Source organism: Odontesthes bonariensis, chromosome 23, assembly GCF_027942865.1.
Source record: "Odontesthes bonariensis isolate fOdoBon6 chromosome 23, fOdoBon6.hap1, whole genome shotgun sequence".
NCBI lineage: Eukaryota > Metazoa > Chordata > Actinopteri > Atheriniformes > Atherinopsidae > Odontesthes > Odontesthes bonariensis.
This window is the reverse complement of record NC_134528.1, coordinates 4,776,541-4,800,450: the sequence shown is the minus strand read 5'-3', so window position 1 is coordinate 4,800,450 and position 23,910 is coordinate 4,776,541. Positions and strand designations below refer to the sequence as shown.

Here is a 23,910-nt window from a genome sequence, read left to right as displayed (position 1 = left end):
ATGATGCTTGTGGCATTTGTGGTGTCTGTATTTCACAAAGTAAGGCTGCACCACATCGCAAAATTAACTACCCTGGAGTTACAGAGTGCCAGCGTAGAAGCAAGAAGCTGTGCAAAACAGTTATTTTTCAAGGGTTTCAGCTCCCCAGCCCCAGTTCCAAGTCTAACAGGGTAGTGTTACGCTGGAATGACCTGGAATTATAACATTTATCTTTCAAGGCCTTTAAAAAAAAATGTACTGAACTAGTACAGTATATATGTGCAATATTATTCGCATTTCATACCACAGGCAACTCAATGTGCTTAAATGTAGATGAATAATGAATAAAGTATTTTTCTTTGAGTTTGTATATGGCGTGCTCTTATCCCAATTGTTTGTAGGCTTCTTGGGTTTGGGTGCTCTTTAGTCCAAGGTATTGTACATCCAAGTTAAAAATTTTTTTTAAAATTCTCTGACTAAGGCACTCCCAATTAAAATGTCTTTATTAATTGACAAGTCCTATTTGGACATCTTAAAAACAAAGCCCACGCGTAGCGGCATGAGTGCCTTCTTCAGGGCAGTGACACAAAAGAACAGAGTAGTGCATTTGTTTAAAAATTTTTTTTCTATTCTATTCTATTTTATTCAATGTTTACTTTCACCATATTTAAAATATATCTTTTTCTAATATATTTATAACTGTTTTTATTACCCGACACTTTTTTTAAATTCACGGCACTTTATTTTCTTCATTGTTGTTGTTTTGTCTGTTGCTCTTGAGTGGCAACAAAATTTTGCTGTTGGAATACAAATAAAAAAATCCTTGAATCCTATATGGGAGCTTGTATGTATATGTCTTACAGAAGGGCCGTGTGTGTGAGAGAAATAAATTCAAATGAACAATCAAACTTGTTTCTTTATTAAAATATCAAATTTATATTTAAATTAATTTATACTTTTATCAATATGCCATAGCCTACCATATATCTTTGTTAAAGAGCATAATACAAAGTCTTTCAGCATGAAAGCACGTATTTTTAATGTGTGACAGCATCCTGTATCATAACTAAATCTCTGTCATTTGTAACAAAGCAATATGTATCAGGATATGTATCCGGTCTAACAAAGAAACAAAAAACAAACAATTATTAACCTACAAATAAACTCTGTAAATAACCCCCAGAAATATAAAGTAAACTAAGAATGAATTTGAACAAAATTCAAAGTAATGAAGATAAGGAATAAATAGCTTCAACACCAATCTTGTCAGTCTTAGCTGAATGTGTGTCTCTAACCAACAAAGCCTTGTTTGTCATATCATCAGAATAAGACAAATTAATTCATTGTTGTACCTGTTTATTAATATAACAAAGTCTATCCTTGACAGTAACAGTTACATTCTACAGCTAGCATCTAATCCTGGAAAAAAAGCTAACATTAGCATTGATTTTCAACCCTGTTACTGTAATTAAAGTATTTCTACAGAATGATTGATCTGACTGAAAGATATGGCAGGTTGATACGCGACATAAGATTAAACAATATACCTGTGGTCCTGAGTATTTATTTATCACATTTATATTACGATCTACAATCAAAATTATTCAACGTGAATGTGTGTCATTTATTCATGGAAAGGATTCATTAAACAGTCTTTTTTTATATACTTTTTTTCAGGTTCCTGAGTCATTATAACACGGTCACATTAAGCATAGCGCACAACAAATAAAACATCTAATAAAAAGTGTACCTTTGATAGTTTATTATACAGTTTTCCTAAATACATGACAGAAAACGATGAAATAAAGGGTAGATTTTTCAAATGTTTTGATGCCTGAATCGTCCTCCATTTCTGGACTGACCTGTGGACTTCTCCAGCTGCCAGTTAGGAAGCCATGGCAACATATTATGAGAAAGGCCGACTGATGGAAGATGGAAATGCCAGCATGTGTTCGTATGTAGTGAGTGATGGGATCGTAGTTGAATTGTAATTTATATCTTTATAAAACAGTAATATTAATCACCACCTCCATGTTAATATGCAGTGATTCCAATGTGCTGTGCATTCTTGCATCCGCTAAAGTTTTTATCGTTATACTTTGTAAGACTGTTTATGTACCTTTGTGAAGGCAATCAGCTGTGCCAACATGACTTAGTCTAATATTACTCATGTTACTCTACTAGTTTGCATCTCTCTTAATATTAGCTTCTTGTTACATGCTAATGCATGAGTTACTGCGTTAGCTTCTTTTGTTCATGCCTTGTTCATCATTCGTTGGTTCTTGTGTGTTTGAATGTTAACTGCTGAATTATCAGAAACTAACTGTAGTGTCAGATTAAGGCCAGCAGGTGTCACTCTTGGTATTTAGTTGACTTCACCTTTTTCATTGTTAAAAATTGGATGAAATTCTTCCCTAAATTAAATTAAATTTACTCATTTTGTGCAACTGATTATTAACTTTGGGGATACTAACGTAAGCTTGAGAATACCAAGTCCTCCAGTCGGTTCATTGACTTTGTTGCTCTTCAGTTATTGTTGCGGTAAAATACGAAAATAGGAAACATTGTTTGCTGCGCTGTTGTAGCAGGGGGAACAAAATAAAGGTGGGACTAACTAGCATCAAGCTAACTTATGTGGGGGTGTTTTCGACCCTCCAGCAGAGTTTCCGCCGTCTCTACGGAACAGTTTCTGCTTCTGGTTAAACATTTAGTGTTATGAGAAGTTTTAAAGCCAAACTGTGACAGATGGAGGATCATAGTAGCTGAAGAAGAAGCGGAACCAAAGCTGGAAAAGACGACAGAAAGAAAACAAGGAGAAACGTTGGTGTGGCCTTTCCCAGCTGGAAATCACTGATGAGGGACAGATGTTTTCAGAGAGACGCCGAAGTTGTCTGTTTTCTGCTGGACAGGTAATTTAACCCACCAGTGGAAATGTAACTAGCTGTTTGGTAGCGTTAGTTAGAACATGGTTATGAGCAGAGTTACCGACACAGGAAACCTTTTTCTGACTGTTAGCAGGGTTGGAAGTTAATATTTCTGCTCCAAAAGACGAATTTTCGTTTGTTTTTGCTTACAATAGACTCGGGGCTGTTTGCACAAAGCATGGTTGATGGTTCATGGAGTTTACATGAGACGGACTGGATCAGATGAAAGTGGATCACTTTTTATTTGGGAGGATGAGATGATGATGATGATGAGATTCAACTTTATTGTCAAAGAGCAAGGACAGGTACAAGCCAATAAAATGCAGTTAGCATCCAACCAGAAGTGCAAAGGTGTGCTTTTATATACAGAATAAATAATATGTACAAAATATTCACAGAATATATACAGACTGAATGTATACACTATATATACTATGTAAATAAATAACTGAATATTAATAAATTAAATAATTAAATATGAATAGTGCATAGACAGGGCAAAACAGACGTGCAAATGGCAGTGGAGTGCAAGATGGTGCTATTGGGTGGGAGGAGAAGAGTGGGTAGGTGGGTGGAGTAGGGTGGAGGGATGGGGTAGAGTTCAGCAGGATCACCGCCTCGTGGAAGAAACTCTTCCTGAGCCTGCTGGTGCGGGAGCGAAGGCTTCTGTAGCGCCTGCCGGATGGGAGGAGGCTTTTATAATATTACCATCACCATGAAATTTACTTTGCTCCAGAGCTAGTTAGACTTACAGAGAAGAGATCAACAACACTTCCAGACAGAATTGAAAAGTTATTAGTATGTGTTCAGCATAAGTTGTGGTGGTGAAACAACCTGGCATGAAGTGATTAGTTTGGAGCTGAACCTGAAGCTGATATGTGAGGCCCCTGAACCGAGCATGCCGGTGAGAATAGGACCATAAAAAACACCCAAAGTTAGCTTACATACTCCCAACTGGTCATCTACATATTGCAGCTTGCATACACGTAATGGTAATTTCTGAGGATGTGTACAACTGGTGCACCAAACGAAAGCAGGATACACCAGGCAGCTATGATACACATGTGCACACGTAGTTAACAGCAACTGTGTTTTAGGCTGTTAACTGTTCTTCACTTTCCTTGCGGAAAACAGTTGACAGTTAACAGTTTTAGGAACAAGAACCGGCATGACACTGGCTTTGTAGGGAGACTGAAGCTAAAAGTCAAGGCTGTTCGATCATTAAAAGGGAACCAGTCTGAACCGCAAGAGGTGAGAGAAACTGTTTAAAATGTCTGTGTTCTGTTGGTGTTAGACATATGATACTGAGTGGAAAAGCAGCTAAAGTGGCTAACGGTACTTTGTGTTAATACATTTATACACCAGACAACTGAAAGTATCCATTTGTTGTTTCTGCAACAGCTCAGAAACACAGTTACTTACTGCAGCAGGTACTGAGACTGCTATTTGGACTTATTAAGTGTGTAAAGCTAAGCCAGAGGTGGGCAATAGTAAGTATCAAATGCCCAGAAATGATCGTGCCATTTCCACTCTGAATGTTCACTCAAGGTTGTGTAATTACAGTTTCAGGCTGCGGCTCTATAAGCGCAGCAGAAGATGCAGCGTATACACCCTGAAATCTGAACAAGCATCAGAGTAACAAACAAGGATGGTGAGGAGGAGAATCCCAGGTGGAGCAGGGATGCCTGGAAGGTGGAGCCTCCAACCAGATGACCCGACAGGACCCAGTCTGGTGCCCCCCGTACCTGCAGCATCCACATCAGAACTGGAGCAGACACAAGACAGCAGAGATCTCAGTAAGTGGCTCACATTGAGGAAATGACCCAGCTCTGCACTCAGTGGTGAACTCTGCAGTGTGAAATAATTTAAAGAAATGCACCTTTAAAACTGTGAAGAACATGAGAAATCCCACAACTTCCTCCTGCTCCTGTACGTTTTTCATTGACAGATTAAGTGCACCAAATTACAGAAAAACATAACTATGAAAGTTTTGTGTTGATAACACATTTATCAGCTATTTAGAATACACCTTGAAAGGAAAATCAGATCCTTTCTTAATTGATTATGAGTCTGTTGCTTATTCGTGTTGTTGTTAACCTGACAGATCATCATGTAAATCCTTTATTCATTTTGAACAGTATTAAAGGGATAGTTCGCCTCTTCTGACATGAAGCTGTGTGACATCCCATATTAGCAACATCATTTATGAACACCTTCTTACCCCCTGCTGCGTCCTGTGAGCAGAGTTCCAGCCTCGTTTTGGTGTTGATGAAGGTAGTCCTGCTAGTTGGCTGGGGTTTAAAAAATAAAGCGTTTTGCTTCTCAAAACAATATGCGTTCAAAAGAGTAATACATTTGCATCACAAAATGGTTCTCCAGGAAAAAGTCAGACCTCACAATCGCTTGGCCCTATTTTCTCTCCCTTCGTATCACTGCCTGCAGCCGCCAGCCGCCAGCCGCGCCTGTTACTGTGTTTGCTGCTCGGTCTGCACAGCAGGCAGTGATACGAAGGGAGAGAAAATAGCGCCAAGCGACTGTGAGGTCTGACTTTTTCCAGGAGAACGATTTTGTGATGCAAATGTATTACTCTTTTGAACGCATATTGTTTTGAGAAGCAAAACGCTTTATTTTTTAAGCCCCAGCCAACTAGCAGGACTACCTTCATCAACACCAAAACGAGGCTGGAACTCTGCTCACAGGACGCAGCAGGGGGTAAGAAGATGTTCATAAATGATGTTGCTGATATGGGATGTCATACAGCTTCATGTCAAAAGAGGCGAACTGTCCCTTTAAGGCTCTACGGCCTTAAACACAGCAGTTATTCTTCATGTAATTGGGTTTATTGTTGCTTGCAGATGTCGATCAGCTGTCGGTTATTAAAGACGAGGTTCCCTGGAGCTCCAGCCTGGATCAGCAGGACCTAAAAGCTCTCCACATAAAAGAGGAAGAAGAGGAACTTAATGGACAAGAGGCAGCTGACATCAGCAGGTTTTCATTCACTTCTGTTACTGTAAAGCGTGAAGATGATGAAGACCCTCAGTCTTCACAGCTTCATCAAATCAAAACGGAAGATTACAGAGAGACGGAGCTTTCGACAAGCAGCTCGACCATTCGGATAAAAGCAGAAACTGATGTAGAGGACGGTGGAGGACCAGAACCAAACAGGAACCCAGATCTAAATAATAGTTTACAGTCAAATAACGATGAAAAGATCTCAGACTCTTCTGAAACTGAAGTCAGTGATGAGGATTATTGGCAGAAATCTTCAGATTCTGGACCTGAAACTGAGAAAAACTTGAAACGGACGATAGTAACTGAGTCGGCTGTGAATCATGATGTAGTCCATGACAAAGCTAAAACATCCCTCAGCTGCTCTGCCTGTGGGAAAATGTTTCTTTACAAACTGCATCTTACCAGACACATGAGAGAACACAGATTAAAAAAAACATTTGCCTGCAATGATTGTGGAAAGAGATTTAATTACATGTCACGTTATAAAAACCACATGAAAGTCCACACAGGGGAGAAGCCGTTCGGCTGTGATGTTTGTGGTAAAAGGTACGGTGATCGAGGAAGCCTTTCATCTCACACCAGAGTCCACACGGGTGAGAAACCTTTTGCCTGTGTTGACTGCGGCAAAAGATTTAAACAAAATTCAACTCTGAAGAAACACATGAAAGTCCACACGGGTGAGAAACCTTTTGGCTGTCATGTTTGTGGTAAAAGATTCAAAGAAAAGGCTAATCTTAAGGGACACATGACGGCCCATACGGGGGAGAAGCCATTTGCCTGTCAACTTTGTGATAAAAGATTTAGCCAGCAAGGAGCTCTTTCAGGTCACAAGAAAGTCCATACTGGTGAGAAGCCTTTTGCCTGTGATGAGTGTGGCAAAAGATTTCACACAAACTCAAACCTTAAAACACACATCAGAGTCCACACTGGAGAAAAACCATTTGGCTGTGATGTTTGTAGTAAAAGATTTAATCGCAATGAACGCCTTAAGACACACTTGAGAGTCCACACGGGAGAAAAACCATTTGGCTGTGATGTTTGTGGCAAAAGGTTTAGCGAGCGAGGCACTCTTTCAAGTCACACCAGACTCCATACAGGTGAGAAACCTTTTGCCTGTGGTGAATGCGGAAGAACATTTAATACAAATTCACATCTTAAAAGACACATGAAGGTCCACACGAAAGAGAAATTATTTGACTTTGGTGGTCGCAGGAAAAGGATTCGCTGCACGGACCCAACAAAGTCCAAAAAAAGAAAAAATGTAACTATAAATGAGTAATAAGTCATGTATTTTTCTATTCTATTCTATTTTATTCAATGTTTACTTCCACCAAATTTATAATTCCACCATTTTTAGAACCGTGTATATCTTTTTCTAATATAATTATAACTGTTTTTATTACCCAACACTTTTTTTTTTAATTCACGGCACTTTATTTTCTTCATTGTTGTTGTTTTGTCTGTTGTTCTTGAGTGCCAACAAAATTTTGCTGTTGGAATACAAATAAAAAAATCCTTGAAACCTATATGGGAGCTTGTATCTATATGTCTTAAAGAAGGGTTGTGTGTGTGAGAGAGAGAAATAAATTAAAATGAACAATCAAACTTGTATCTTTATTAAAATATAAAATTTACATTTAAATTAATTTATACATTTATCAATATGCCATAGCCTACCATATATCTTTGTTAAAGATCATAATAAGTATTTCAGCATGAAAGCACATATTTTTAATGTGTGACAGCATCCTGTATCATAACTAAATTTCCGCCGTTTGTAACAAAGCCAACCATGTGAAAATCCGGTAAATATTCAGGGAGTTATGATCATTGTAGTTGTTGGATAAACACCTTCCTCAGTCGAAATAAATGCAATGTGGGGGCATTGGAGATCCAGCCAAGATGGCGGCCGCGCTGATACGTCAGTCTATGAGGCGTCTACGTATACTATGTCTATGGTTGGAACAACAACGCTGAAGTTGGCTTCCGATTTGCGAATTAAAGGGATGGGCATAAAGGGCCATTTTACTGCTTTTGTATTCTGATCACTCTAAACTAGGTCCTGTATGGAAACTACAATAGTTATACTGCTCAAATCTGGATGGAATTATTCTAAAGAGGCTGTAGATTCATTAATACTTTGTTTGGGATTTGTGAAACCTTTTTCTGATTTTTGAAAATGCAGAACATGGCCATTTTACTTTTGGTTTTTTTTGTATTTAGATGCAGATGTGTTTAGTGAAGCTTTAGAACTCCTTTGTCATCGTATTGGTTAGAAATGCTGACAGTTTTTGGCAGGTAAGATCCATCTTGTGAATAAATGCATCAATGGTGAAACGGACTGGTCGTTTTCTTTCGTTAACACACTGGTTTTGAGCCATCCATCCATTTTCTACAGATTTTTGGTTTCTTTTCTTTTTTTGCTTCTGATCCAGTCTCCAAATATGAAGGCGACCAATTCAATTCAATTCAATTCATTTTTATTTATATAGCGCCAAATACAACAAATGTCATCTCAAGGCACTTAGATAGTAAGTCCAATTCAAGCCAATTGGAATTCAATTAATTAATAATAATCATAATTCATAAAATAATCCAATTCGTTCATATAGAGCCAATTCAAAAACAATTTCCTAGCTAAGAAAACCAACAGATTGCACTGAAAACTTTTTGTTTTTCGGTCCAATCTCCCGGCCTGAGCGGCGTGCCTGAGGCGACTGTGGAGAGAAACGACTCCCTTTTAACAGGAAGAAACCTCTGGCAGAACCAGACTCAGGAAGGGTGGCCATCCGCCTCGACCAGCTGGGGTTTGAGAAGACAGAAAAAGGGGGGGGGGGAAGGGGGCAGGGGGCCACCGCGACGGCGGCACTGTAACACCATTCAAAGGATATCTGTTGGAACAGGGAAACACGAGTTAATGACCACAATAATATCACATATACATAAAGAGAGTAAAGTGAGGAAAGGTGTGTCAGATGAGGCCCCCCAGCAGTCTAGGCCTATAGCAGCTTAACTATGGGATGTTTCAGGATCACCTGAGCCATCCCTAACTATAAGCTTTATCAAAAAGGAAAGTTTTAAGCCTGGTCTTAAAAGTGGAAAGGGTGTCTGCTTCCCGGACATTTACTGGCAGCTTATTCCACAATTGAGGGGCCTGATAACTGAAGGCTCTGCCTCCCATTCTACTTTTAGAAACTCTGGGAACCTCAAGTAAACCTGCAGTTTGGGAACGAAGTGCTCTGTTAGGAAAATATCTTACAATGAGATCTTTAAGATATGATGGAGCTCGGTCATTAAGAGCTTTATATGTGAGGAGAAGAATCTTAAATTCTATTCTGAATTTAACAGGGAGCCAATGAAGAGAAGCTAAAACTGGAGAAATATGATCTCTCCTGTTAGTTCTCGTCAAAACTCTGGCTGCAGCATTTTGGATCAACTGAAGGCTTTTCAGAGAATATGTAGGACAGCCCAATAATAAAGAATTACAGTAGTCCAATCTTGAAGTAACAAATGCATGAATTAGTTTTTCTGCATCACTCTGAGACAAGATGTTCCTGATTTTAACAATATTACGAAGGTGAAAGAAGGCAGTCCTAGAAACCTGTTTTATATGCGAGTCAAATGATAAGTTCTGGTCAAAAATAACTCCAAGGTTCCTCACTGTAGAACTAGAAGCCAAGGAAATACCATCTAGAGTAACTATATAGCTAGACAATTTCTCCCTGAAACGCTCAGGTCCAAAGATAACGACTTCAGTTTTGTCTGAATTTAGCAGCAGACAGTTCTGAGTCATCCAGGTCTTTATGTCTTTAAGACATGCTTGTAGTCTGACCAACCTATTGGTTTCATCTGGTTTTATAGATAAGTACAGCTGAGTATCATCAGCATAGCAATGGAAATTTATGCCATGCTGTCTAATAATGTTACCTAATGGAAGCATGTATAAAGTAAAAAGAATCGGTCCAAGCACAGAACCCTGGGGAACTCCATGACTTACTCTGGTGTGTGAGGAAGATTCTTCATTTACAAGAACAAACTGAAATCTATCAGATAAATATGATTTAAACCAGCCTAATGCAGTTCCTTTAATCCCAATAACATGTTCAAGTCTGTGTAATAAGATACTGTGATCGACCGTATCAAATGCAGCACTGAGATCCAACAGGACAAGCACAGACACAAGTCCGCTATCAGAGGCTAAGAGGAGATCATTGGTAACTTTCAGCAGTGCTGTTTCTGTGCTATGATGCACTCTGAATCCTGACTGAAACTCTTCAAACAAATTATTTCTGTGTAAATGATCACAAAGCTGAGCTGCAACTATTTTTTCAAGAACTTTAGACATAAAAGGGAGATTGGATATAGGTCTATAATGAGCCAACACTTCTGAATCAAGAGTAGGTTTTTTAAGTAAAGGTTTAATTACAGCAACCTTAAAAGTCTGAGGTACATATCCTGTCAACAAAGACAGATTGATCAAATCCAATATGGAAGTGTCAATTAATGGGAAAACCTCCTTGAACAGTCTGGTTGGGATTGGGTCTAAAACACAAGTTGATGGTTTAGAAGAGACTATTGCTGTTGTTAGTTCAGAGAGATCAACTGGGCAGAAGCCGTCTAAATACAAATCAGGTTCTAAAGATACTTCTAAAGCTGCTGTACTTGATGATACATCACTGATAATAGTGGGAAGGACTCCATCAATCTTCTCTCTGATAGAAACAATTTTATTAATAAAGAAGCTCATGAAATCATCACTGCTGAGAGTTAAAGGAATAACTGGCTCAGCAGAGCTCGGACTCTTAGTCAGACTGGCTACAGTGCTGAAAAGAAACCTGGGATTATTATTATTCTCTTCTATCAATGATGAATAATAAGCAGTTCTAGCTTTACGAAGGGCTTTCTTATACATTGTTAAACTATCTTTCCAGACTAACTGAGACTCTTCTAAATTAGAGGAACGCCACTGTCTCTCCAGCTTTCTTGCAGTCTGCTTTAAAGCACGCAGCTGTGAATTATACCAAGGAGCCAACCTCTTCTGACTGATTACCTTCCTTTTCAGAGGGGCAACATTGTCCAGTGCTGTACGCATTGAAACTATAGTGCTGTCAACAAGAGAGTCAAATGCTGCTGGAGTAAAGTTTATGTAGTCGTCCTCTGTCATATCTGCACATGGCAGTGAAGAAAAGGATGATGGAATTAATTCTTTAAATCTGGTTACAGCATCCTCTGATAGACACCTTCTATATGTAAATTTCTTCTCAGAAACTGTATAGTCAAGTAATGTAAACTCAAAGGTTATCAGAAAATGGTCAGATAAGACAGGGTTATGAGGGAACACTGTTAACTGTTCACTCTCAATGCCATAAGTCAGAACAAGATCAAGGGTGTGATTAAGGCAGTGAGTCAGTCCGTGAACACTCTGAGAAAATCCAATAGAGTCTAATATAGAATTAAAGTTCATATTCAGGCAGTCATTTTCAACATCTACATGAATATTAAAGTCACCCACTACAATGACTTTATCTGTACTCAGCACTAACTGGGATAAAAACTCTGAAAATTCAGACAGAAACTCAGAATAAGGGCCAGGTGGACGATACACAACAACAAACACAAGAGGTTTCTGGGATTTCCACTTTGCGTGGGAAAAACTGAGAATCAGATATTCAAAAGAGCTCAAACTAATCTTGGGTCTGGGACTGATGAGTAACCCTGATCTGAAAATAGCTGCCACTCCTCCTCCTCTGCCTGTGGTTCGAGGAATGTGAACATTTAAACAGTCAGAGGGAGTTGCTTCATTAATGCTAACATGATCCTCCTGCTGCAGCCAGGTTTCTGTAAGACTAAATATATCAATATGATGATCACAAATCAACTCATTCACTAACAGAGACTTCGAAAGGAGAGATCTGATATTCAGCAAACCACATTTAATAGTTTGATGTTTTTGTTCAGTTAAAGTTTTTGTTTTAATAATTTCTTTTTGCACAAGAGGATTTGCTCCTTTTGTGTTAATTGATTGGGTGGGTAGCAGTAGGTGGGAAGCTGCAGAGAAGTGTGTAAGACTACAACTCTGCATCCTGGTCTGAGCCCTGGGTTGTCATGTTTTAGGGTGGCAAATAAATTCATCCATATTTCTAGAAATGAGAGCTGCTCCTTCCAAAGTGGGATGGATGCCGTCTCTCCTCATCAGACCAGGTTTTCTCCAGAAAGATTGCCAATTATCTATGTAGCCCACGTTGTTTGCTGGACACCATCTAGACAACCAGCGATTGTAAGACGACATGCGGCTAAACATGTCATCACTGGTCAGATTTGGCAGGGGTCCAGAGAAAACTACGGAGTCCGACATTGTTTTGGCAAAATCACACACCGATGCAACATTAATTTTAGTGACCTCCGATTGGCGTAACCGGGTGTCATTAACGCCGACGTGAATAACTATTTTACCATATTTACGTTTATCCTTAGCCAGCAGTTTTAAATAGGATTCTATGTCGCCCGCTCTGGCCCCTGGAATGCATTTGACTATGGCCGCTGGTGCCTCTAATGCCACGTTTCTGACTATAGAGACCAATCAGTCCCAGCTCCAGATGCTGCAGATGTCAGAGTCAGTCCCAGCTCCAGATGCTGCAGATGTCACTCAGTCCCAGCTCCAGATGCTGCAGATGTCAGAGTCAGTCCCAGCTCCAGATGCTGCAGATGTCAGAGTCAGTCCCAGCTCCAGATGCTGCAGATGTCAGAGTCAGTCCCAGCTCCAGATGCTGCAGATGTCAGAGTTAGTCCCAGCTCCAGATGCTGCAGATGTCAGAGTCAGTCCCAGCTCCAGATGCTGCAGATGTCACTCAGTCCCAGCTCCAGATGCTGCAGATGTCAGAGTCAGTCCCAGCTCCAGATGCTGCAGATGTCACTCAGTCCCAGCTCCAGATGCTGCAGATGTCACTCAGTCCCAGCTCCAGATGCTGCAGATGTCACGGAGCCTGAAAGTGTCTTAATTTTTTATGGAAACAAAAAGTAACCATTTAATGTCCTCAGTTCGTAAGAAGTGTCGAGTTATTGTGTTCTTACTCTGATTGTCCATGTTTCAGATCTTTGCTGAAGACAACAAAACAATCCATCCTTTGATTGGACAGTTTAATTTGTGATCGAGTTGTCGCCATCAAGTTCTCATTTATTTCTTCGTATCTGTGAACAAACTTCTGTTTTCTTACTGCCTTTGTAGACCTTAAAGAGATAGTTCGCCTCTTTTGACATGAAGCTGTATAACATCCCATATTAGCAATATTAATGAAAAAATTTGTCTTACCCCCTGCTGCGTCCTGTGAGCCGAGCTGTGCAGACCGAGCAGTCCCCTGCTTCCGAGCAGCAAACACTGTAACAGGCGCGGCTGTCGACTATCCCTTTAACAGATTTACTTAAAAATATAATTAACAAAAACAGCCTTGATTTCCAGGAGAATTTTATTTTAGATATTGACAAAGCTTGATTTATAAATTCAACCTCATTGTAAACTTTAATTTGCAAGCTCAAAAAGTATGACTCTAAACTCTAAGTTCATAACTTTGTCTCTTTTCTATCTCTACATCTTGTTTTTTTTTGTCTAGATAAAACGTGTACGAGGTAAAAAATGAACAGCCAGCATATGTACAGTATTAACTGAAGTAAATATCTATATAACAATTTATGAAAGGCAAATATACAGTGTGTGTATATATATATATATATATATATCCATCCCTTTAAGAGCACAGTTTTCCACCTTCCAGCAGGATAATGCACCATGTCACAAAGCTCATATCATCTCAAACTGGTCTCTTGAACATCACAATGAGTTCCCTGCACTCCAACGGCCTCCACAGTCACCAGATCTCAGTCCAACAGCACCTTTGGGATGTGGTGGAATGGGAGATTCTCATCATAGATGTGCAGCCGACAGATCTGCAGCAGCTGCCTGATGCTGGCATGTCAATATGGAGCAAAATCTCTGAGGAAAGTCTCCAACACCTTGTTGAAAGTATGCCACGAAGAATTAAGGCAGCTTTGAAGGCGAAAGGGGGTCCGACCTTTTACTGGAAAGGTGTAGCTGATAAAGTGGCCAGTGAGTGTAATGGCGCGTTTCCACCAGCTCGCTTCGGCACGGCTCGGCGTGCTATTTGTGTGTTTCCACTAGCACGCAGTACCTGCAACCGGGTAGACTTTTGGTATCCCCTCAGCCCTGGTTCCAAGCGAGCCGAAGCGTTACTAAAACGTGACGTCAGCTGACTGCCTTCCACTGATTGGTCGATGAATGTCGTCACTGGAAGCGTCATAACCGCGCGACGACCGACTAGAATGTAAATAAATACAAGACTCAAGACAGGACTCCACATTTTACTGCTTCATTTTGTACTGCTACGAGATGGCTTCGCAGAGGAAATCCACTCCTTGGTCGGTCGAGGAGGTCCAGACGTTCCTGACTCTGGTTGCCGGAGAACGGATTCAGAGGGAACTCGATGGCACCACACGGAATGAAAAGGTTTTCCAAGAACTCGCCCAACAGATGGCCACGCACGGCCACCACCGTACTCTCCAGCAGTGCCGGGAAAAACTTAAGAAAATGAAAAGTGACTACCGGGCCACTAAAGATCACAACGGTCGAAGTGGTGCAAATCGCCTGGAGGTGGTTCGAGTAAATTCATACAAGTCCCTGCCAGGGAAATGTATATACTTTGGACTGTGTGTGTATATGCACTTTGCACTTTTGCTGTGTGGTTTGCTGTGTATTTGATATTTTTTTAACTTTCTATTTTCATATTTTACTTTTGCTTCAATAACTTAATAAACTATTTGTGTGATTGTAACATGACTTTTTCTTTGTCAGCACACATACAGAAAATGGGGTTAAAAAAAAAGCATTATTTAATTAGCATCTAGACTTAGGAATGCATATATAGATAGATAGATAGATAGATAGATTTGCTGGTGGCATTCTGAACTCTTATGAATGTTTTCATAGCACACACTTTTATTTGGTTGTAGATAACCTGCAGGGCAAGTTGGGATGGTAGGGAAATTGATTCTAATAGTGTTTGCACATTCAACCTATTGTACTCTCTGATTACCATCCTTAAAGGTATGCATGCAGCCCCCAACCTTCACCTACACACCTTGATAATGGATTATAAAGGTAATAATTGATAATTATCAATAATTATCAAGGATTATCATCCTTAAAGGTGTGTAGGGGAAGGTTGGGGGCTGCATACTTCACTTGTTACCATTCTTTATGGACAAAAAAAAAATGTTTGCAAGATGGAACTGCAATCAAAAGAAATGTTTCTATGACCTTGTGAAACTTGCAATAAAGTATTAAAAAAAAAGGATGGTAATCAGAGAGTACAATAGGTTGAATGTGCAAACAATACTGGAATCAATTTCCCTACCACCCCAAATTGCCCTGCATCAACAATAAGCATGTGTGAATTCAGAATGCCACCTAGCAAAGAGAGATCCTTGATATAGTGTACAGGATGTGATAGTTGTAGTGAACTTCTAATTACATTTAATGAATATAATAAATAAAAGTGGAGACATATTTGCAAAACTGAAAAGGTTTATTGTTGTTCAAAACACACAGATCTGTAGTGCACAACAATACACGTGTCAGAAAATCAATGTTCAGGCTCACCTCTCACCTTGTCACAATTAAAGTATTTCAGATTACCCACACGACAAAAACACATAGAAGTACATCACCATTAATCCAGCATCTTCAGTAAACTCTTGGTTTTAACCAGTGTTTGGTTTATAGATTGATCATTTATAAGCGTCCACAAAATCTAAGTGTTCTTCGGATAGTTCCTCAAACAAAATAAGAACTTAAGATAACAAATAGTCAAATCTTACTCAAGTCCTTGCAGTTCAAACTGTGTGTATTATAGATAATGTATCTGTGTATGTTTGGGATGATGTTGGAGCCTCGTGCAACATGTATTAAGCAAAATCTTTAAATTATACAAGTTTTAATGTGAGTTTACACATGTTAATCATGGCTGCCTCACATATCCTGCGTTTATTTGGAGAGTCGTGCACATCCTCAAAAATAAAGCTTCAATATGTAGGTAACCGGCAGGGTCAGTGTCAGGCCAAATTCGACCGCAGTTGGAGTCCTAGCGTCAGTCTGCAATTACCTGTGTCTTTGCACATTGTAAAGAAACAGATGCTTGTGAAAATAGCTCTTGAGATATCAGTACCATTTTGTTAACATCTGTACAGAGAAAAATGTCGGAGAAACGAAGCAGGGATAGTGCCAATGGTGCGTTTTTTCCATCCTTAGTCATCGTGTGTGCCCCCTAGTGGAATCCTCCAGTAACAGGCGGGCAAATATGTGAACAATTACGTCCATGACGGAGCATGTTACTGATGTGAATGTGTGATTTAAAAAAAGCAGGTATAGTCCAGTATATCCTTCACAATCATCATAGTTACGTTTTTTTCTTTTTTTGGACTCTCTCGGGTGCCGTGCAGCGAATCCTTTTGCTAAATCTTTTCCTGCGACCATCAAAGTCAAATGATTTCTCTTCTGTGTGGACCTTCATGTGTCTTTTAAGACATGGATTTGTATTAAATGTTCTTCCGCATTCACCACAGGCAGAAGGTTTCTCTCCCGTGTGGAGTCTGGTGTGACTTGAAAGAGTGCCTCGCTCGCTAAACCTTTTGCCACAAACATCACAGCCAAATGGTTTTTCTCCCGTGTGGACTCTGATGTGTTTTTTAAGGTTTGAGTTTGTGGGAAATCTTTTGCCACACTCATCACAGGCAAAAGGCTTCTCACCAGTGTGGACTTTCTTGTGACCTGAAAGAGCTCCTCGCTGGCTAAATCTTTTATCACAAAGTTGACAGGCAAATGGCTTCTCCCCCGTATGGGCCGTCATGTGCCCCTTAAGATTATCATTTTGTTTGAATCTTTTACCACAAACATGACAGCCAAAAGGTTTCTCACCCGTGTGGACCTTCATGTGTCTTTTAAGATGTGAATTTGTATTAAATGTTCTTCCGCATTCACCACAGGCAAAAGGTTTCTCACCTGTGTGGACTCTGGTGTGACTTGAAAGAGTGCCTCGCTCGCTAAACCTTTTGCCACAAACATCGCAGCCGAATGGTTTTTCTCCTGTGTGGACTCTCAAGTGTACCTTAAGGTTTTCATTGTGATTAAATCTTTTACTACAAATATGACAGCCAAAAGGTTTCTCACCCGTGTGGACTTCCATGTGTTTCTTCAGAGTTGAATGTCGTTTAAATCTTTTGCCGCAGTCAACACAGGCAAAAGGTTTCTCATCCGTGTGGACTCTCGAGTGAGATGAAAGGCCTACTCGCTCTCTGAACCTTTTACCACAAACATCACAGCCGAACGGCTTCTCCCCTGTGTGGACTTTCATGTGCTTTTTATAAGGTGACATACAATTAAATCTCTTTCCACAATCATTGCAGGCAAATGTTTTTTTTAATCTGTGTTCTCTCATGTGTCTGGTAAGATGCAGTTTGTAAAGAAACATTTTCCCACAGGCAGAGCAGCTGAGGGATGTTTTAGCTTTGTCATGGACTACATCATGATTCACAGCCGACTCAGTTACTATCGTCCGTTTTAAGTTTTTCTCAGTTTCAGGTCCAGAATCTGAAGATTTCTGCCAATAATCCTCATCACTGACTTCAGTTTCAGAAGAGTCTGAGATCTTTTCATCGTTATTTGACTGTAAACTATTATTTAGATCTGGGTTCCTGTTTGGTTCTGGTCCTCCCCCGTCCTCTGCATCAGTTTCTGCTTTTATCCGAATGGTCGAGCTGCTTGTCGAAAGCTCCGTCTCTCTGTAATCTTCCGTTTTGATTTGATGAAGCTGTGAAGACTGAGGGTCTTCATCATCTTCACGCTTTACAGTAACAGAAGTGAATGAAAACCTGCTGATGTCAGCTGCCTCTTGTCCATTAAGTTCCTCTTCTTCCTCTTTTATGTGGAGAGCTTTTAGGTCCTGCTGATCCAGGCTGGAGCTCCAGGGAACCTCGTCTTTAATAACCGACAGCTGATCGACATCTGCAAGCAACAATAAACCCAATTACATGAAGAACAACTGTGAGATTATTTCTACATATTAGTCCTGTATGTTATGGTTAGGTTAAGTTTGTATAAATTTCCACTGGGGCCCTTCTGTGTAGGTTTTCTTTTGAACCACACTCCAAAGGCATGCATATTAATTGGTTATTCTAAATTGATTACCCGTACATGTGAAGAAAATACAGCCATCTTAAAAAAAAAAAAGAAAAATACTGCAAAGCAGGATTAATGGCTTGACGAGTCAACTTCAGGTTTCGCTCTGTATTTTTATCTTGAAGCTGGTTCACTTCTTACCAGGTTGCATCACAACTTCTGCTGAAAAGTTAACCTGCTCTGGAGCAGGCGAGATTACCACATAAACCAGTAAATTATCTTAAAAACAACAAACAAACATCACCGTGTGGACAAAGACTCTCAGACCGACTATTCAGTTCGACTTACCAAGAAGATTCTTCTGAAATATGTCATAGGAGAAATATGACCCAAAACTGGGACCAGTTACTGTGAAACTTCTTACTTTTATAGATTGTTGTGTAACGTGATTTCATTTCACTGAATTATAAACTCTTCACTTGCTGTTGTACATTCATGTTCATATGCATGTCGGTCTTTAAATCCTTTTGAACTAGGATAATCAAAATCACTGGATAATTAAAACCCTATTGATCATTAAAAAAAAAAAAAAAAACATTTCTACACTAATTCCACTGACTGCTTTCAATCTCTTTTCTGTTTGTTCTTTATTCGGTACAAAGAGCAACTTTAACATCCAGGCAAATCCAGCTTTGCGGGTGAGGCGGCTGTTATAAATGTCCTGAAGGGAGGGGAGAGAGGCACCAATGACCTTCTCGGCTGCTCTCACGTTGCGCTGCAGGATCACGGTCCCGTCACACAGTCATGCAGCTGGACAGGACCTCTGTAAAAGATGCACATGATGGGGGCCGGGACTCCTGCTCTTCTTAGTTTCCAGAGGAAGTACAGGCACTGTTGGGATTTCCTGGCCAGTGATGCAATGTTGCAGCTCCGTGATACCCAGGAACTTGGTGCTGCTCACCCTCTCCACAGCAGCACCGTCGATGGTCAGAGGAGCATGCTGGGTGTGCGCTCCCCTGAAGGTCAAAACCATTTCCTTCGTCTCCATGCACAACACGGCCAGGCGCTCCCGCCCCCCCCTTGCTGCTGATGAGACCTACCGCAGTCGTGTCATCCGCTAACTTAATGATTGGAGCTGTGTGTCGGCAGGGTGAAGAGGAGGGAGCTCAGCACACATCTTTCTTGGCTGATAAGTCTGTAGTCATGCTACTTTATGCTGAAAACAAAGCTAATATTGACCTCTCAGCAGTGAAAACCTTTCGCATCCCCTGTGATCTCTGGCGCTCCCCTTTAACCAGGCCGGCACCCCAAGTTCAGAACCAATGCTCCTGCACATATGAGCAGGAGCATTGGTATTGGAAACACTGAGGTCATCAGTGTTTCCATGTTAAAGGGATAGTTCGCCTCTTTTGACATGAAGCTGTATGACATCCCATATTAGCAACATCATTTCTGAACATCTTCTTACCCCCTGCTGCGTCCTGTGAGCAGAGTTCCAGCCTCGTTTTGGTGTTGATGAAGGTAGTCCGGCTAGTTGGCTGGGGTTTAAAAAAAAACAGCGTTTTGCTTCTCAAAACAATATGCGTTCGGGGCAGTCGGTGGCGTAGTGGATTAAGCAGGCGCCCCATGTACAGAGGCTATAGTCCTCGCAGCAGCTGGCCCCAGTTCGAGTCCCGCACTGGACGGCCCTGTGCTGCATGTGCATGTCTTCCCCCTCTCTCTGCCCCCTGCTTCCTGTCTCTCTCCAACTCTCCTGTCCATTAAAGGCAGCAAACACCGTAACAGGCGCGGCTGTCGCCAGGCGGCAGCAGGCAGTGATACGAAGGGAGAGAAAATAGGGCCAAGAGATTGTGAGGTCTGACTTTTTCCTGGAGAACCATTTTGTGATGCAAATGTATTACTCTGTTGAACGCATATTGTTTTGAGAAGCAAAACGCTTTATTTTTTAAACCCCAGCCAACTAGCCGGACTACCTTCATCAACACCAAAACGAGGCTGGAACTCTGCTCACAGGACGCAGCAGGGGGTAAGAAGATGATCATAAATGATGTTGCTGATATGGGATGTCATACAGCTTCATGTCAAAAGAGGTGAACTGTCCCTTTAATACTGTTCAAAATGAATAAAGGATTTACATGATGATCTGTCAAGTTAACAACAACACGAATAAGCAACAGACTCATAATCAATTAATTAAGAAAGGATTTGATTTTCCTTTCAAGGTGTATTCTAAATTGCTGATAAATGTGTTATCAACACAAAACTTTCATAGTTATGTTTTTCTGTAATTTGGTGCACTTAATCTGTCAATGAAAAATGTACAGGAGCAGGAGGAAGTTGTGGGATTTCTCATGTTCTTCACAGTTTTAAGGTGCATTTCTTTAAATTATTTCACACTGCAGAGTTCACCACTGAGTGCAGAGCTGGGTCATTTCCTCAATGTGAGCCACTTACTGAGATCTCTGCTGTCTTGTGTCTTCTCCAGTTCTGATGGGGATGCTGCAGGTACGGGGGGCACCAGACTGGGTCCTGTCGGGTCATCTGGTTGGAGGCTCCTCCTTCCAGGCATCCCTGCTCCACCTGGGATTCTCCTCCTCACCATCCTTGTTTGTTACTCTGATGCTTGTTCAGATTTCAGGGTGTATACGCTGCATCTTCTGCTGCGCTTATAGAGCCGCAGCCTGAAACTGTAATTACACAAAAGTCAACCAGTCAGTTATTCATGAAAACTAACAACCTTGAGTGAACATTTAGAGTGGAAATGGCACGATCTATCTACTATTGCCCACCTCTGGCTTAGCTTTTCACACTTAATAAGTCCAAATAGCAGTCTCAGTGCCTGCTGCAGTAAGTAACTGTGTTTCTGAGCTGTTGCAGAAACAACAAATGGATACTTTCAGTTGTCTGGTGTATAAATGTATTAACACAAAGTACCGTTAGCCACTTTAGCTGCTTTTCCACTCAGTATCATACGTCTAACACCAACAGAACACAGACATTTTAAACAGTTTCTCTCACCTCTTGCGGTTCAGATTGGTTCCCTTTTAATGATCGAACAGCCTTGACTTTTAGCTTCAGTCTCCCTACAAAGCCAGTGTCATGCCGGTTCTTGTTCCTAAAACTGTTAAGTGTCAACTGTTTTCCGCAAGGAAAGTGAAGAACAGTTAACAGCCTAAAACACAGTTGCTGTTAACTACGTGTGCACATGTGTATCATAGCTGCCTGGTGTATCCTGCTTTCGTTTGGTGCACCAGTTGTACACATCCTCAGAAATTACCATTACGTGTACGCAAGCTGCAATATGTAGATGACCAGTTGGGAGTATGTAAGCTAACTTTGGGTGTTTTTTATGGTCCTATTCTCACCGGCATGCTCGGTTCAGGGGCCTCACATATCAGCTTCAGGTTCAGCTCCAAACTAATCACTTCATGCCAGGTTGTTTCACCACCACAACTTATACTGGACACATACTAATAACTTTTCAATTCTGTCTGGAAGTGTTGTTGATCTCTTCTCTGTAAGTCTAACTAGCTCTGGAGCAAAGTAAATTTCATGGTGATGGTAACATTATAAAAGCCTCCTCCCATCCGGCAGGCGCTACAGAATCAAATCAAATTTATTTATAGCACATTTCATGTACAAACAATTCAAAGTGCTTTAAATGAAATAAAAGCATTGCAGCAGGGAGTGGAAGAAGCATTAAAAATACATAAAAGAATATAAAGAGAAACAAATAAAATAATTTAAAAAATTTTTTTACAGAAGCCTTCGCTCCCGCACCAGCAGGCTCAGGAAGAGTTTCTTCCACGAGGCGGTGATCCTGCTGAACTCTACCCCATCCCTCCACCCTACTCCACCCACCTACCCACTCTTCTCCTCCCACCCAATAGCACCATCTTGCACTCCACTGCCATTTGCACAACTTCTGGTTTGCACTGTTCTCTTTCATTTCACTCTGTTTTGCACTGTCTATTAGGGCTGTGCAATATATCGAATTTCGATCGCGATAACGATATTGGTGTCAAACGATCTCAAAATTAATAATATCGAATATAAACGATATTATTTAAAAATATAATAAATAAATAAAAAATAAATAAATAAATAAAAAATACCGCTGAAGAGAGATTAGCAACAACAATACTGGAAATGGAAGATATAGGGCAGGCTCAGTTAATTGAGAAAAAAGGGAGAAAAAGTTTGGTGTGTGTTTCAAAATGTGAGCTTATACACCCTTTTCTGTATGGATATGTCTAGGTGTTTTAGTAGGGGTCGTTTGGAAAAGAATAAAATATAGTCATAATTATGACTCATAATACAAAATATACAGTGTTAACAAAAAGGTACTACTGAAGCCTATAATAATTATACTGTATGTGCTTAGCACTCAACAAGGTGTAGCTCGAGTAGAGGTAGACCTAGGCCAGCAGAGGGCAGCCCATGGGATATTTTTTGCCGCTGGCAAAAAAAAAACATATATATATCGTTTAAAATATCGTGATATCAATATTGACTGAAAATATCGTGATATTGATTTTTCCCATTATCGAACAGCCCTACTGTCTATGCACTATTTATATTTAATTATTTAATTTATTAATCTTCAGTTATTTATTTACATAGTATATATAGTGTATACATTCAGTCTATATATTCTTTGTATATTATGTACATATTATTTATTCTGTATATATAAAAGCACACCTTTGCACTTCTGGTTGGATGCTAACTGCATTTCATTGGCTTGTACCTGTACTTGCTCTTTGACAATAAAGTTGAATCTCATCATCATCATCTCATCCTCCCAAATAAAAAGTGATCCAGCTTTCATCTGATCCAGTCCGTCTCATGTAAACTCCATGAACCATCAACCATGCTTTGTGCAAACAGCCCCGAGTCTATTGTAAGCAAAAACAAACGAAAATTCGTCCTTTGGAGCAGAAATATTAACTTCCAACCCTGCTAACAGTCAGAAAAAGGTTTCCTGTGTCGGTAACTCTGCTCATAACCATGTTCTAACTAACGCTACCAAACAGCTAGTTACATTTCCACTGGTGGGTTAAATTACCTGTCGAGCAGAAAACAGACAACTTCGGCGTCTCTCTGAAAACATCTGTCCCTCATCAGTGATTTCCAGCTGGGAAAGGCCACACCAACGTTTCTCCTTGTTTTCTTTCTGTCGTCTTTTCCAGCTTTGGTTCCGCTTCTTCTTCTACTATGATCCTCCATCTGTCACAGTTTGGCTTTAAAACTTCTCATAACACTAAATGTTTAACCAGAAGCAGAAACTGTTCCGTAGAGACGGCGGAAACTCTGCTGGAGGGTCGAAAAACCCCCCACATCAGTTAGCTTGATGCTAGTCAGTCCCACCTTTATTTTGTTCCCCCTGCTACACAGCGCAGCAAACAATGTTTCCTATTTCCGTATTTTACCGCAACAATAACTGAAGAGCAACAAAGTCAATGAACCGACTGGAGGACTTGGTATTCTCAAGCTTACGTTAGTATCCCCAAAGTTAATAATCAGTTGCACAAAATGAGTAAATTTAATTTAATTTAGGGAAGAATTTCATCCAATTTTTAACAATGAAAAAGGTGAAGTCAACTAAATACCAAGAGTGACACCTGCTGGCCTTAATCTGACACTACAGTTAGTTTCTGATAATTCATTACAATTCAACTACGATCCCATCACTCACTACATACGAACACATGCTGGCATTTCCATCTCCATCAGTTGGCCTTTCTCATAATATGTTGCCATGGCTTCCTAACTGGCAGCTGGAGAAGTCCACGGGTCAGTCCAGAAATG

The 23,910-nt window shown here is 40.3% G+C and overlaps 2 protein-coding genes and 1 pseudogene across 3 annotated transcripts; 2 read left to right on the top strand and 1 right to left on the bottom strand.

Moving 5' to 3' along the window:
- The window catches only part of LOC142374498 (uncharacterized), a 74,442-nt pseudogene that overhangs the window by 703 nt on the left and 49,829 nt on the right, over positions 1-23,910 (top strand).
- On the top strand, positions 2,592-8,071 carry LOC142373593 (uncharacterized). Of its 2 annotated transcripts, none has more exons than XM_075456921.1 (3): positions 2,592-2,888; positions 4,467-4,699; positions 5,759-8,071. In XM_075456921.1, exons 2-3 carry the CDS (start codon positions 4,552-4,554, stop codon positions 7,192-7,194), a joined length of 1,584 nt encoding a protein of 527 aa, XP_075313036.1. In that variant the 5' UTR covers positions 2,592-2,888; positions 4,467-4,551; the 3' UTR covers positions 7,195-8,071. The 2 variants fall into 2 exon arrangements, with proteins under 2 accessions (XP_075313036.1, XP_075313037.1); XM_075456922.1 differs by lacking the exon at positions 2,592-2,888 and adding an exon at positions 3,782-4,154.
- On the bottom strand, positions 15,536-23,482 carry LOC142373583 (uncharacterized). The gene is made up of 3 exons (XM_075456903.1): positions 23,168-23,482; positions 20,554-20,786; positions 15,536-17,985 (listed from the first exon to the last, which is right to left on the bottom strand). Exons 2-3 carry the CDS (start codon positions 20,699-20,701, stop codon positions 16,382-16,384), a joined length of 1,752 nt encoding a protein of 583 aa, XP_075313018.1. The 5' UTR covers positions 20,702-20,786; positions 23,168-23,482; the 3' UTR covers positions 15,536-16,381.